The sequence below is a fragment of the Hyaena hyaena genome, unplaced genomic scaffold (genome assembly GCF_003009895.1).
Source record: "Hyaena hyaena isolate Hyena2069 unplaced genomic scaffold, ASM300989v1 scaffold_395, whole genome shotgun sequence".
NCBI lineage: Eukaryota > Metazoa > Chordata > Mammalia > Carnivora > Hyaenidae > Hyaena > Hyaena hyaena.
In genome coordinates, this window is record NW_024081029.1 from 1433679 (window position 1) to 1448645 (window position 14967).

The 14967-nt window shown below is 39.3% G+C and overlaps 1 protein-coding gene across 3 annotated transcripts in view; it reads left to right on the top strand.

Annotated features, from left to right (window-relative positions):
• The window catches only part of SLC4A4 (solute carrier family 4 member 4), a 299108-nt gene that overhangs the window by 178143 nt on the left and 105998 nt on the right, over nt 1-14967 (top strand). For all 3 annotated transcript variants that reach the window (XM_039251771.1, XM_039251773.1, XM_039251772.1), the window contains 2 exons: nt 5875-6032; nt 12698-12785. In XM_039251771.1, the coding sequence (XP_039107702.1) occupies nt 5875-6032; nt 12698-12785 (246 nt within the window). The remainder of the gene's footprint in view (nt 1-5874; nt 6033-12697; nt 12786-14967) is intronic.

Below are 14967 nucleotides of genomic sequence, written 5' to 3' on the forward strand. Positions count from 1 at the left end.
CTCTCCTAGTGTGGACAGTCCTATTACAGATGCTTTCAACATGGAGGGGAATGTTGATTTTTATACATTCAAATATTAATTTCCCAGAAGGATTTGGTTCCTGGCCAAGACACATACCCATCCTTTGCACCGATCACTGTTATCAGGGAGTTCACTAAGATTGCTGTATTTAGGCCTTTTGTCCATTTAGATGGCCTGAGCAGTGGTTATCCAGAACTCTTTAAAAAAATTTTTTTAATGTTTATTTATTTTTGAGAGAGAGAGAGAGAGAGACAGAGCATGAGCAGGGGAAGGGCAGAGGGAGAGAGAGACACAGAATCAGAAGCAGGCTCCAGGCTTCCAGCTGTCAGCACAGAGCCCAACACAGGGCTTGAACTCATGACCTGAGCAAAGTCAAATGCTCAGCCTACTTGGGTTATTCAAGCCCTCAGGTTATTCAGAGGTCTTAAGAGGGAGTTTGAAAAGACTGTTGGGAACAGCAGAAATAACAACCACCATTCAGTCATTCAACAGATACTTATTCAGCCTTTCTCTTCATCAGTCTTCAAGACATTAGAGATACAACGCTGAAAAAAAAATAAATGGATATATCTACCTTCATGGAACTTACATTCTCGTGGGAAGGCAGATAAAAAAAACAATAATTAAAACATGTTTGACTGTGATAAATACAGAGAAGGAAAAAAAATAAAGCGGGGAAGAGTAGTAAGAAGAATCCGTGATGGGAAAGAGGTTGAAATTTTAACTAATGTGGCCAGGGAAAGACTCATTGATGAAAAGGCGACTTTTAGATAAAGATCCAAAGGAGTTGAGGGACAGAGCTATGCAGACACTACATTCAGAAGCAATAGCAGGTGTAAAGGCCCTGAGGTTAGAGTGTGCTGGCATTTTGAGGGAGGACATGGAGTCTGGAGAGGTGGGCATCGGAAGACTGGGAGAGAGCAGTAGGAAGTAAGGTCAGCTTGCTGATAAAGAGTCAGATAATGCTAGGGTTATGGCTTGTCCTGACAGCATTGCCTTACCTCTTAGTGAAAGGGGCTTTGAGAAGAGGAATGACATGATCTGACTCCTGATTTGACTGCTCTGGCTACTTTGGTGAATAGATTGGGTGTAAGGGCAGAAACAGATAATCCAACTAGGACACCAGTGCCATTATCCAGAAGAGATAATAGTAGCAGATGATCATGAACAAGGGTACTGGCAGTGGAGGCAGTGAGAAATGATCAGCTTCTGGATATACTTTGCATATAGCTCCAATAGGATTTGCTGATAGAATGGGGATGGGCTGTGAAAGGAAGGTAAATATTTTAGATGACTGCAAGATTTTGGCTGAGGCAATAGAAGGATGGTTACCATTGGCCAGATGAGGAAGATTGCAAGAAGAGCCAGTTTGAGGAGACTACTGGTGGGAGGGAGGCTCATTTTTTGGATGGGTGAAGTTTGAAATGTGTATTAGACACCCAAGTATACATGTTATAGGTCTGGAGTTCAGGAAAGAGGTCCTGGCTGAAGATACAAGTGTGTATCATTAGCATATAGAGTGTGTGTAGATAGGAAAGAGCCATTCGGGGGCTGAGTTCTGGGGTATCCCAGGCACCATCCATGTTTATTTTATTTATTTAAAAAAATTTTAATATTTACTTTTGAGAGAGAGAGAGCAGGGGAGGGACAGAGAGACAGGGAGACACAGAATCCAAAGCAGACTCCAGGCTCTGAGCTGTCTGCTGGAGCTCTGAGCTGTCTGCTGAGAGCTCAGAGCCTGATGTGGGGCTCGAACTCATGAACTGTGAGATCATGACCTGAGCCAAAGTCAGATGCTTAACCAACTGAGCCACCCAGGCACCCCTGTTTATTTTAGATTAGTTATTAGTTTCTCTGAGAACACTAGTGTTTCGTAAACAATGTTTGAGGTTTGCTGTTCTAAAGGAACACAGCTTTGCAACTACTTCTCTTTAGAGCATATAGAATATGGTATATTTCCTTTAGTCTTAAAAGCATACTCCTAGTTTTCCAATATGGGCATGACAATCTTAGTAAATGTAACATAGTACTAGTAAGATATTTTTTTTAGAGGTATATAATTAACTGTGGGATATTCTGCATGTGTTGTGAGTCAGGTAATTGATTAGTGACAGATCCAGACATAGTAGGTTCTAGAGTGGGTCTTTGGAGGCTCTCTAACTTTCCTGGGCACTTGATGTTTTTTGGTCTGCTTTTAGTACTACAGAGTTCATTCTTTCCACTCATAATATTTATTATAGTTGAGTTATATGCAAAATAGATGTCCAGTATAATAGGGGATAAACTGTTATAATCCTCACGAAACTAAGGGGAAAGATTTAAACTTTAACAAAAGTGTGATTCAGAAATGAGTGTTTCAAGAGTTCCCAAGAAAGTGGGCTGAGGTGGTCGAGTGGCTTATGCTGAGCTCTGAAGGATGTTTAGAAAAGGTAGAAATGTGGAAAGGAAAGTTATTTTATAATGAGTGTGGGAGTCCAACTACATAAAATAAATGGGATTATGATCAGATTACCTGCCTAACTACATAGAATGAGTCTGCTGAAGAGAATGGGAAATTGAATCAGATTACTATAGAGCTTTGTGTCCACTGTTGGTAATGGGAACTCTCTAGGAAGAATTTGAAGATTATTCTAGCAGTCATACTTTCTTATCAGTCATGCCACTTAGGCATACCCTATACTGGTGTTATTTTCATTACTGCAACTTTCTTAGGTGAGAATAACAGTTTTGACAATTTGATGTTTTTAGACCCTTCCCATGGCTGCTTTTTTAATATTTATAGAATCTAACATATTTAAAATATATATATGTTAGCAGGGGTGCCTAGGTGGCTCAGTTGGTTAGGCGGCCTACTCTTGATCTAGGCTCAGGTCATGATGTCATAGTTCATGAGTTTGAGCCCTGCATTGGGCTCTGCACTGACCCAGTGCGGAGCCTGCTAGGGAGTCCCTCTCTCTCTCTGCCCTTCCTCTGCTCACACATTCTTTCTCTCAAAATAAATAAATAAACATTTAAAACATATTAGCATTTCTTGGAGGATTCATGGTATAAACTTTGGAAAATTCACTTACTGCTTAGAGGTAGTTCCTAACATCTAAAAATACTTATTTGCATTGTTTGTTTGTTTCCATTAAATTATTAGCCCTGATGAGCTTGCTTTTTGCCTAACACCTTTCTTCTTATATAAAGTGCCAAACTAAAAAAAAAAAAAAGGTTCTATAAATATACTAATGATACTAATGAGAGTGATAGAGTTTTAGGGATCACTTCTCATGTCACTTATTTCCCCCAATTAAGAACTCTATAAATGGGAGTGTCAGTAGACCATGTGACTCTTGATCTCAGGGTCATGAGTTCAAGACCCACAGTGGGTCTAGAGCTTACTTGGAGAGAAAAAAGAACTCTGTAAATGGAAATTGCTACTATAACCTTTTTATTAATGGGGAGAATTGGGCCATGCCTTCCACTTCCCATTTCAGCAGTAATCCATGGCAAAAAATACTGACTTCTTTTTGTACTAGTAACTTTTGACCTAAGAGGAGGGACATTTATATTGATGATAAGTATATATCAGAAGTCTGTGTCTTTCATATGGTCCTACAGAATTCACATCTTCTTTCTTCCATGATTGTTGAAATGTTTTCCTTGAGCTGAGGGAGGTGTTTCCCACTCACTGAAGAGTGCTCCATCACGCCTGTTCTAAGTGGGAGTTGGGGAGGGCAGGGAAAGGGACGAATAACACCTACACAATAAACCTTCTGACAGATACCATGTGTTTGCACATATAGGTGGATTAGGAGGAATTTAATGGAGGACCATGGGAGAGAAGAAGGGAAAAATAGTTGGGGAGAGGGAGGGAGGCAAACCATGAGAGACTCTTGGATGCTGAGAACAAACTGAGGGCTGATGGGGGTGGGGGAGAGGGGAAGAGGGGTGATGGGCATGGAGGAGGGCACTTGTGGGGATGAGCACTGGGCGTTATATGGAAACCAACTTGACAATAAACTATTTAAAAAAATCCTCCATATCACATGCCAAAAAAAAAAAAAAGATACACCTTCCAAGTGGCCATAAGTAGTGGTTTTCTTTTCACCAAGAAAACCACTTCTCACCTTTACCCCTCTCCTCAAATTCCCACATACCCTTCCTCCCTCCCCATCATCTTACTTCTCAATTCTCTTCTCCATAGCTCAGGGTTCCCTGAGTTCTTTGCAGTTGTCCCCTTTGTCTCCTGCAGAAATAATCTGTCTCATTAACATTCCAAAGTATTAGCACTCTTGCCATTTAAAAGAAATTCTCTGTTTTGGGGCACCTGGGTGGCTCAGTCAGTTGAGCCACCGACTGCGGCTCCAGTCATTGTCACACAGTTCATGGGTTCGAGCCCCACATCAGACTCTGTGCTGACAGCTCAGAGCCTGGAGCCTACTTCAGATTCTGTGTCTCCCTCTCTCTCTACCCCTCTCCTGCTCATTCTCTCTCTCTCTCTCTCTCTCTCTCTCTCTCTCCCCTCTCTCAAAAATAAACATTTAAAACATTTTTTAAAAAATAAAAGAAATTCTCTGCTTTATGTTTTACCTACCTTGTTATTTCTCATCTTTTCTTGGTACCAACATTTCTCAAAAGCTCTCTACTCCCTTGTCTCCACTTTTTCACTTCTCATTCTTCACTGGGAATCCCACTACCCACCATAGCTGCTTTTGTCAAGATCACCCAGCACCTTCTTCTTGACAAACTCATTGATCCATTCCTGGTTCTCATCTTATTTGAACTTTCAGCAGCCTTTGACTCAGCTGATATACTTTCTTCATTGAACCCTTGCTTCACCTGATTGTTGGTGAAGTTCTGGTCTTCCCCCAGCCGCACGGCTGATCTTTGTCAGTGTCCTCTGCCTATATCTCCTCCCATTTCTCCATTTTTATGAAAGATAAAATGGCCCAGGGTTTAGATCTTCTCCCATTTCTTTACCTACACTCACGCTCAAGGTCCTCACACCCAAGATTGTGTTATCCTGTCTCATTGTCTTAAACTCTGTTTCCATGGTAATGACTTCTAAATGTATGTCCTTCTACTCCACCTTCCCATTTGGATTTTTAGTGGGTAAGTCCTACTAAAAGCATTCCAAACACTTAATTGTGGCCTTCAAGGCCCTTACTACCTGGCCCTCCCCCTTCCCTATGCAACATCATTTGCTGCTATTTTCTCTCCTTTGCTCCTTTCGCTCCTACCATATTCATCTTCTTACTGTACCTCTCTGCCAGCCTCTTTTCTGCCTCCAAGCCTTAGCGCTTGCTGTTCTCTTTGCCTAGAATTTTCTGTAGGCAGATCTGCACATGGCTTGTCGCCTCACTCCAGTGTAAAATGTACTTCTTCAGAGCTTCCTCTGTCCAAATAGTACCTAATATAGTACCCTCTTACCTATTCTGTTTTTCCTTCTTAGCACTTATCACTACTGTAAATCATATTTTGTTTCTCCCCTGATGAAATGTGACCCATGACCCAAGGAAGACATGTAATTCATTGATCCATCCCTGTATCCCTAGGGCTTAGGTAAATGCCTGGCTCATAGTAGATCTCAACATATGTTTATTGACTGAGTGGATAAATAAATGAATTGTTTTATATGTAAACATTGTTTTATATGTAAGTTGTGTGACTATACGCTCAGTATTTTGAATCCAAAGTCTAGAGTAATGTTTATTATAATAGAATGGTTAAACATAATAGAAAAATGGCTAGCTAGATCCCGTTGTGTGCAGACTCATATAAAGCAATTTCCTTGAGTGATATATGAAGGGTCTCCTCTTGTTCCCTTCTCTGGAAATAAGTTGTGTTTTCTTGGCTCTTCCCATGCAGCTAAAGAATAAGTTCATGAAAAAACTTCCACGTGATGCAGAAGCCTCCAACGTGCTTGTCGGGGAGGTTGACTTCTTGGATACTCCCTTCATTGCCTTTGTTCGGCTCCAGCAGGCAGTCATGCTGGGTGCCCTGACTGAGGTCCCTGTGCCCACAAGGTAAGCTACTCCCTGACCTGCTAGGGTCTGCAGTGTGCTTATAGAGAAATCATGGCTAGATAATCAGCAGAATGAGGATACATCCAGAGCAAGCATATCGGAAGGGTTTAATCTGAAATAATGATTTAGCTCATCTTTCATGCTCTCAAATTGCTTGGCACTTGTACAGGAGTAATAATAACAATTATAATAATTAACTGGGCCAGGTACTAGTTTATTCTTATGGATTAGTCATTTTAATTCTCATAATATGTTTAAATTATAAACTAGGATTTGCAGATAAACTGAGTCTGAGAGTTTAAGTAACTTGTCCAAGGTCATACAGATGGTAAATGGTTCAGAGGTCAGAGTTGCTTTCATTTGCTCTATGTTTTATCAGAAAATTGACAGTATGTACATACATATATACATACATGTAAGTATATATGTGTATATATACACACATATATAGGACAGTCATTAAGTTGCACACTTAAATTTGCACACTTTCCTGTTATATGTTGTATACTTCTTATCCTAAAAGGATGCATATTACAGTTATTATGATCATGTACTCACTACACCACAGAGTACCTCAGAAGTCATCCAGTTTATCTGCCTTGCTGCTGAACTCAAGAGTTAGAAGGCTGACTTATGGAGTGCAGTAGGTGAACAGAAGCTAATGCTTCACTTCAGCTTATGCTGAAGAAGAGTTTAAAGAGCTGCTTGTAAACTTTGACTTAACACCATAAAATTATCGTATGAATAGGAACTTTGAGGACGGTGCTTTTTGTGGGTACAAGGCAAGGACAGGTGACTTTTCTCTTTTTAGTTTTCCTCAGGTGGGCAGGAAGGGCTGTGACTCCTCAGTGATCTCAGATGGTCTTGGCATGATAAACTGACAGAGACAAGGGGCTCCAGGTTTGCTTTGAGCCACGTTAGGAGGAAAAATCGTAACATTTCCTCATGACCTTCCCATTCATAGATTACAGGCTACTTTTTCTTATCAAACGGATATTTTCTCCCATTTTTATACTTCTTATACACTTTATTTTATTTTTTTAAATCTTTATTTTTGAGAGAGAGAGACAGAGACAGAGTGTGAGCAAAGAGGGGCAGAGAGAGAGGGAGACAGAATCCAAAGGAGGCTCCAGGCTCTGAGCTGTCAACACAGAGCTTGACACAGGGCTTGAACTCATGGACTGTGAGATCATGACCTGAGCTGAAGTCAGACGCTTAACTGACTAAGCCACCCAGGCACACTAATATGTCTTAGACACTTAAAATTGGAATAATACTGGTCATTAGTAGGCAGTCATTGGACAAATGGTAGAGAAAAGGAGATGATCGTAACATATTCAATTAATGTGATTATCATGATTTGTGTTTTCTGTAACTTAGTTGTTCACTTGAAAACATTCCAGCAGAGCCTTGCAGTTCTATCTGAGCAATCACCTGGCGAACAGCTAGCTGACTCAGATCAGGGCTGATGTCCAGCTCCTGCGTTCTATGGTTTTGTTTATGTCTCTGTGGACTGATTTTATTGGGGCTTGAAAGAGAAAAACATGCCAAGAGGTGTTAAATTGCTCTTGCATTTTCATTTTTCTTATTCTTCTTTAGAGGCTGCAAGTAAAAAATATTTCAGAGGGCTTTTATTTAACAATAATACAAGTTCATTGAGTAGCAAATCATAACCATTTGTGTATCCCTCTTATCATCTGCTCCTGTCTGGCGCATTCTTTTCTTCCATACAGGAGAGTGGTACTAGTCTGGAGGTGAAATACAGCATCATTGAATTAACAAAGGGAGCCCAGCAATTCAAGGGAACGTAATTCAATAATGTCATAAAACTATTTCAGGGCAATAATCTGAACAATATATCCAAGCATGTTAACGTTTTTCCAGGAAATAGTTTTATCCATTTGCTGTCCTCTGAACCAGTGCATGCTATAATCACTGCATAGGGAGTCTCATTAGCCTTTTTGTGTCTGAGTAATGTGGGGCCATTTACAATGGCTGCATCCTGTGAAATCCAATCAAGGAAATCCCACAAGGAATGTGGTAGTCGTGAAGAACTGCGCAGGACTCAGCCATGTGCCCCAGTGTGCTGTCCTGTCACTGCAGGGAAACCTGAAAAGTCTGTTCTGGTGTACATTTTGTAATGGTCATTTTTCCCAGGAGGTGGAAGAAAGTTATGCTCTTATGTTTATTATTGCTATTATTGCTATTGATAATAAGTGATGTTAGTGCCATGCACCTTTTAAGAAGTGTGGATCTAGCGGCTCTCTGTAGTGCCCACAAGTTTCTATATTTACCCTATTATGGGCTTAATGTTCTGCTTGCACCAGGGCTACAGCCAACTGGGTGGACATTCTGTGCTTAGGGGTCCTTCTTGCCATCCACGTGAAAGCAAGCAAACCATCCGTTGATACTTCGTGACTTCGTAGGATATGCTTATGATTTTCCTAGCATCCTGCAGACACTTTGCTTGTTGTCATCTTCTATATGTCCATAGGGGCTGCTGCAAACTCATATTTATGATCTATGTGGGGGATAATGACTATTATTCCCATTTCACAGTTAAGAGATGGAGGTCAAGGGAAGATTCACTATCAGTGCTAGAAATAGAACTGCACATTTCTGACTCTGAAGCCAGGCTTTTAGGGAGAATCTAAGGAGCTATTTAGAATGGATTAGAACAAAATACTTTAGGGTTTTTTTTCCCCATGAAGAAAAATTAAAGCCCCTGATCTGTTTGTTCTTTTCTGATCTCGATTATCACATTTAAGGAAAATAGTTATTCTGTAAGTTCTAGTCCTCTAGGAATTTAGAGTGTTTACCCTTTTCGTATCGCTGTAAGTTAATATATATTTTGTTATAAATGATTTCCCTGAAAGAAGCAGTTTGTGCTTAATTATCAAAACCGTAGAAAATCTTATTAGAGGGACTGGGACAGTGGTCCAGCTTCTTCAATTCTGTCTTGTCCGACGCTTTAGCTGCTGTTTACCATATGTAATGTGGCTGGTTGTGGTGGGTTTGTGGGCCCCACCCATCTATTGTGGAAGCTACAGTTCAGCCATAATTTCTAAAACTGCTAAATATGAATAATGGCTTATTTGATTCACTGCCGTTTTGAGAGCAGGGAGTAAAGGATTGGTACACGCTGAGTTTATTCTAGAAATAGCTGTGATATATCAGGAAGGGAGGGGTGCATATCCTTTCTACAAAGATTGAGTGGTTTAGGAAGGCTGGCTCTTCTTCTGATACTGTGCTCTGCTTCTGCCTATAATTATTTTGTGAATATGAGTACAGTCCACTGGTTCCGGACAGAGATCATCTGGTACTTATTTTTGTTATGGAGATTGCTAGAGGCATCCTCCCCAGGCATAATTAGGTATGTGAAAAAGCTCACAAGAGTAGAAGGGCCTCAAGAAGATACTTGAGACAGCCAGCATTAGTAAAGATTCTAACTATGACTTTATTTCTAGTTATGAGTGAATAAAAAGAACTCAGTAGCATAAATTAATTTCTTTTCCCCAGCTGTCAACATGAGCTGTGCCCTTCCAGCCACACAAATGTGATGTTTATTCTAATTTGTTAATAAGGAAAAAAGCTTCTGGTTAAAAATAACATCTGTCCATTGACAAAAAACAGCTTGGGTCATGAAAGGAGTTTTCAGTACATTATAAAAGCTGAGTTTGGCAAGACGTACTTCTGTCATAAAAGTTGTAACAGCTTTTGCTTCTTTGAGGGGTTAAAGGGGAAAGAACATGTTTCAGGCAGAGAGAACTACTTGATGAGTTTTTCTGCATTGCTAGTTTTCCAGATCTCTCATCTCCATTTCAAGAATGCAGTCCAAAATCAGGGGCTTCTTCGGGATTTCTGTTCCCACAGATGAAATTCTTGACCGGAAGTGATGTTTCCTGCTACTTATAGATGGCCAGATTTCTTCTCTGTTTCTTTTAAGAGGTTGAATTTACTGAATGGCTCTTAACTGGAGTAATGGAAAATTTTAGCTGATAATGTAACATTTGATTTCTATTGGGCCCTTGATGATTCTCCATTAAAGAACAAATCAGTATATATGTGTTAATAAATATTTGTATATTATATATAATATATATGTGGTTTTTTTAAATAAAAAATACATTACCCAGAAAAGAGAAATTGTACCTTTATATCTAAGTTACTGAAACAATATAATTCTTATATATTGGGTTTATTGCTATAATGTATGTTATAGTCACTATTGGTATGCTACTTCCATTCATCCTTTGGTATTATTTAGCAAAGACCAGAGTAAATATTTACAGAGAATGTATTGCTTCATCCCAGAGGGCTTACGTTAGAGGCTCAGTTACTCTCGGCCCTTGGGATGGCTATCCATCATCTGCCAAAGTTTATATTTGAGGACTATTGACAATGGGAGTATTTGTCTCACTTTCTAACAAGATAGCATCTTGTCTTTGTTGCCATATAGTCAACCTGATAATTAATTCATGTGTCAGTTGATAAATGTGTATTTCCATAATGTGTATTTGTAAATTATAATCATGATGGAGACATTAGGGCAAGGTAGGAAGAGGTGCAGAGTGGAAAGATCTTAGGTATTATGTCTTACTGAAAAACTAATATTCAGTCACATTAAAATAACAAAAAATGGCAAGTAAAGGAAACCCATTTTTTAAAAACGTGTGAATAAGTAAAAGATCCAGGTACTCAGTATTCTCTCTTTCTGCCCTGAATTCCCTCCCCCTCCTTTGTCCAAAACTAAGTTGTTATTTTCTTGCCTGACAGCTGGCCATTGCTAGACTCGCTGACAGGATTGGGAAATGTGACCAGTATTGTAGGTGTTCCTAAATGGGATTTCTGTTTTGCTTAGGTAGTTAAATATTTTTGCATATGTTGCACTCAAATCAGTGATCATTCCCTTTTGTAGAGTACATTTTACTGTCATTAAGAAGCATTTCATAATACTGTATGTAGGGGTGTATAATTTTGGGCCAGCTTCAAAGGAAGAAAAGTTCTAGTATCAACCGAACTTCAATATTAGAAGAACTAAAATCCAATTTTAATAATCACGTCCTTCATACTTGAACAGACTTTCATGCCTGCTGATTGCTTTTGCTTTTTCATCTACTGTGATAACACTTGAAAGTGAGTGTGCTGCCTCATGCCAGAACTGATTTCTAAGCAAATAAGCATTGAATGGTTTTATGGTTATTTTGATATAAAGTCTGAATATTCAAACTTTCAGATACCTTCTTACAGTCTTAATTTCTTTTTTTTCTCCCTTGCCCCTTTGGACTGAATTTTATAATGAAAAAAAGAAATTGCTTATTCAAGGGCTTTTTGGAATAGACCCTAACACTTTGAAGAGTACTTGCTGTTAGCCCATTTTTATTTAAAGTGAGATATATAAATAAATAAGTATAAAATAAAAATTTTATTAAACAAGTCCCATCCTGTCCCCAGTGCTATGAAGTTTTACCTGCGATTTCTTGTCCCTAGCTAAGTATCCACAGCATCTTTCCCCAGGGTGACCTGTGGGAGTCATTGTAGTTAGCTTTTCTCTGTTGAATTATATAACCCTGTGTATATATTGGGCAGGTAATGTAAGGCACATTGTGTGTTGAAAAGAACAGGAGGTGAGAAGGCCTATCTACTGTCTCTCATTTACTAGGCCCAGTCTTTGGCTCATCCACTGACCTCCTTGAGCCTCAGTATGCTCACCATTAAACAGGAATAGGACACCTCTCCTTATTGCAAAAGGGTATGTGGAGTTTAAATGAGGTGATGAATATGAAATGCTTTGTAAGCTTTAAAAAGCTGAGCAGATGTGATGTGATCATTTTTATTGCCCTTATTGCCTCCATATTAGGTAAGACATGATCATCAGCAAGGCAGAGATGTATCTATCATTGCCTTTAATATATTTTTTCTTATTCACTTACTTACTGGGTTTCTTCCTCCCTAGTTGAGACATGAACCGAAGTGGGGATAAGCTCATTATTGCAAATTCCAGGACCTACTTACTGTGGAGCAATGCGTGTATATTATCAAGAAAACAAGTTTGGAGAGGAAAAATGAGGACACTCACAAAAGAATTTTAACTGTCCATGAATGATGCTTTATTTTGAATTTCTCTCATAGTTTTCTTTCTTTACTTTGGCTGTCAGCATGTGGCTTTCTTGTAGAAGACTTGGTTTTGCTGACTTCTAGTCACTTCTGAGCAGAAATATTTCTTAAAAGTATGGAGAGGATCATTTGTCACTGTTCATATGAGTAAGGAAAAGTCAGAGAAACCTGAAGATGTCCTAAGTCTTTCTAGTTATTGTGCTTAATGGGTTTTCTCCAAAGATTCTGAAAGTCAGGAGAAATGGAGACAGAAGAAAGTTTAGGAAAGAAAGATTGACTGACTCCCAAAGTGAAGTTTTCCTGTGAAGAAACTTCTCAGGGTTTCCATGTTAAATTCTTCTTTGCCTCCAAAGAAACAACAATTTGTATTTCATGATAGTGTGAAAGAGTATCTTTCATATTACCAAGAGGATCACCTTTGTTTTAGAGATGAATTCTAGACCTAAGCTTTTTTTTTTTCAAACTATGATAAACGTGTCTCAGTGTTATATACACTTGACTTTGATGAAATATGTTTTATAGCCTTTGCTTCTTTCCTCTTCCATTAGGTTCTTGTTCATTCTCTTAGGTCCTAAGGGGAAAGCCAAGTCCTACCATGAGATCGGCAGAGCCATTGCCACCCTGATGTCTGATGAGGTAGGGAATCTGGAATGTGGTGATCTGTGAATGTCCCATTTCTATAGTTTTCATACTATGAATTGGCTGTCACAATTTATTCAATTCAAATTATGTGGTCACTGGCCCTCTTTATGGCATAAGGTACAGTCATCCATGGTAGATGAGCTGATCTCAACACAGTTTTCAGAAGATAAATTTTATGTTGGAATAAAACATAATTTCCTTTCTTTTTGTAAGCATTTGCAATTCTTAAAATGGATATATGTTAAATATTCTTTAAAAAGTTCAAATCACCATATTAACTTAAACTTTACCTCTTAAAATGCTTAATATATTCCATCCTGGGAGTTCAAGTGTCCTTATACCATATTGTTTCAGAAATAATGAGTTTATCTATAAAGCAATGTGTAATAAAATGCATCATGCATTTTTTTCCTTAGGTATCAGAAAGCACCTGTTTTTATGGTCTTCTTATCTTGTGGGAAGGAATTACACACATGCTAAAATGCATTAGCAGCCGTTACCGCAGAGTTCCTAGCGCTTCGGAGTTATAACCTTACTCTCATAACAGCTTGAATGTTGTTCACACATTTTATATATGATGAAACCCTAAACTAGTCTCATACTAGGAGAAATACAGTTAGGATATAGAATTACTGATTTTCCTTCTGTGTCTTTCTAGCTTACTGTTTTCCCAAATGTTTCACTATTGCTTTATTACTTGATTTGTTAGCTTCTCCGTGTGTTAAGTGAAGAATAGGGCATTTAGTTATGGAAGCTTTATTTGGTGATTACTCAGATGGTTACTTAATGTGGGACTGAGAGCATTTTTGACGTATAGCTATGCTGGTTCTTCCCCCTTGAGGCAACTAAGCATCTCAGGGGGCTCTTTTATTTATTTTCGTGTGTTTACATTTTCTGTTTTAAAAAATCCTGTCTCCTAGGATGCAGTAATTAGAACAGCTTTAGGCTCTAAGTGACAGAAAAATGTGATTTATAGTGGCTTAAACTATTTGGGGCTTACTTGGAGGTAGGTAGTTGCTAGAGTTGGTTTAACTTAACTGTTTCATGATCAATCAAGAGCCAAGGCTCTTGCTTTCTGGCCTTAAGATGGCTACTGTAGCCATCTCTTCCATATTCAAGGTTGGGGCCAGGGGGAGGGGAGACCACGGGGGGGGGGGGAGGGCTGGGAGAAAGGGAGCAGGAAATGTTAGAGTGTCTATCGCTTCTAACAGGTATTCTAAAGGTTTCACAGACAGCTTTGTTCTTTAATCTCATTGGTCAGAACTGTCAATTCTAATCTGCAGGGGAGGCTGGAAAAGCAACCCCCTGACTCTCCAGGCTCTCAAGTGGCTAGAGCACCACAGATGAGGTGCTGGCATTTTGTACTGCTCTAATCTTAACCTCACAACCCCCAGACCATCACATGTAATTTGTTTGATAGCTTTTAACAATTCTTGCAGAGGCGAAGAGATTTACTAGCAACCTTTAAGAACAGGTAAGGATGTCGAGCAGGGCCATCTTCTCTCCTAGAGACTAAAGAATTTGACTTATGAGGTATGCAAAGCTTATGCATAAAGGACTTTCAGGTCCTCAGCTAGGTTAGAAGAATGGAATGGTTGGGAAAGAGGATTATGTAAATTCTGGAGGTCCTTCTTGGATATCTGTATAAAAGGCATGAAACATTTGCTGCCTTGCATAGTTTAGTTAGTGCCTTGCTAAAAGGATAGAGAGATGATCACCTGCTTAAAGCCCTTTGCATTGTGTGTTACCAGCATAACTTAGATTTTTCTTTTTTTATTTTTCTTTTTTATTTTTATTTTTATTTTTTTAATATTTTTATTTATTTCTAGGAGAGAGAGAGAGACAGCGTGAGCAGGGGAGGGTCAGAGAGAGAGGGAGTCACAGACTGAAACAGGCTCCAGGCTCTGAGCTGGCAGTCAGCACAGAGCCCGACGCGGGGCTCTAACCCACGAACCGCGAGATCATGACCCAAGCGAAAGTCGGACGCTTAACCGACTAAGCCACCCAGGCGCCCCTCTTTTTTTAATAGCTAACATTATTTGTGTTTAAGAGCTGCAGTGTTTGGGTCTTAACCTGATCTTAACACTCAGCTTGAATTTTTCCTTTTTGAATTACCAGCAATGCTTTGCCCCAGTCATTTTTATTTCAGAGAATGACTCTTCTGTATATTTCTCCA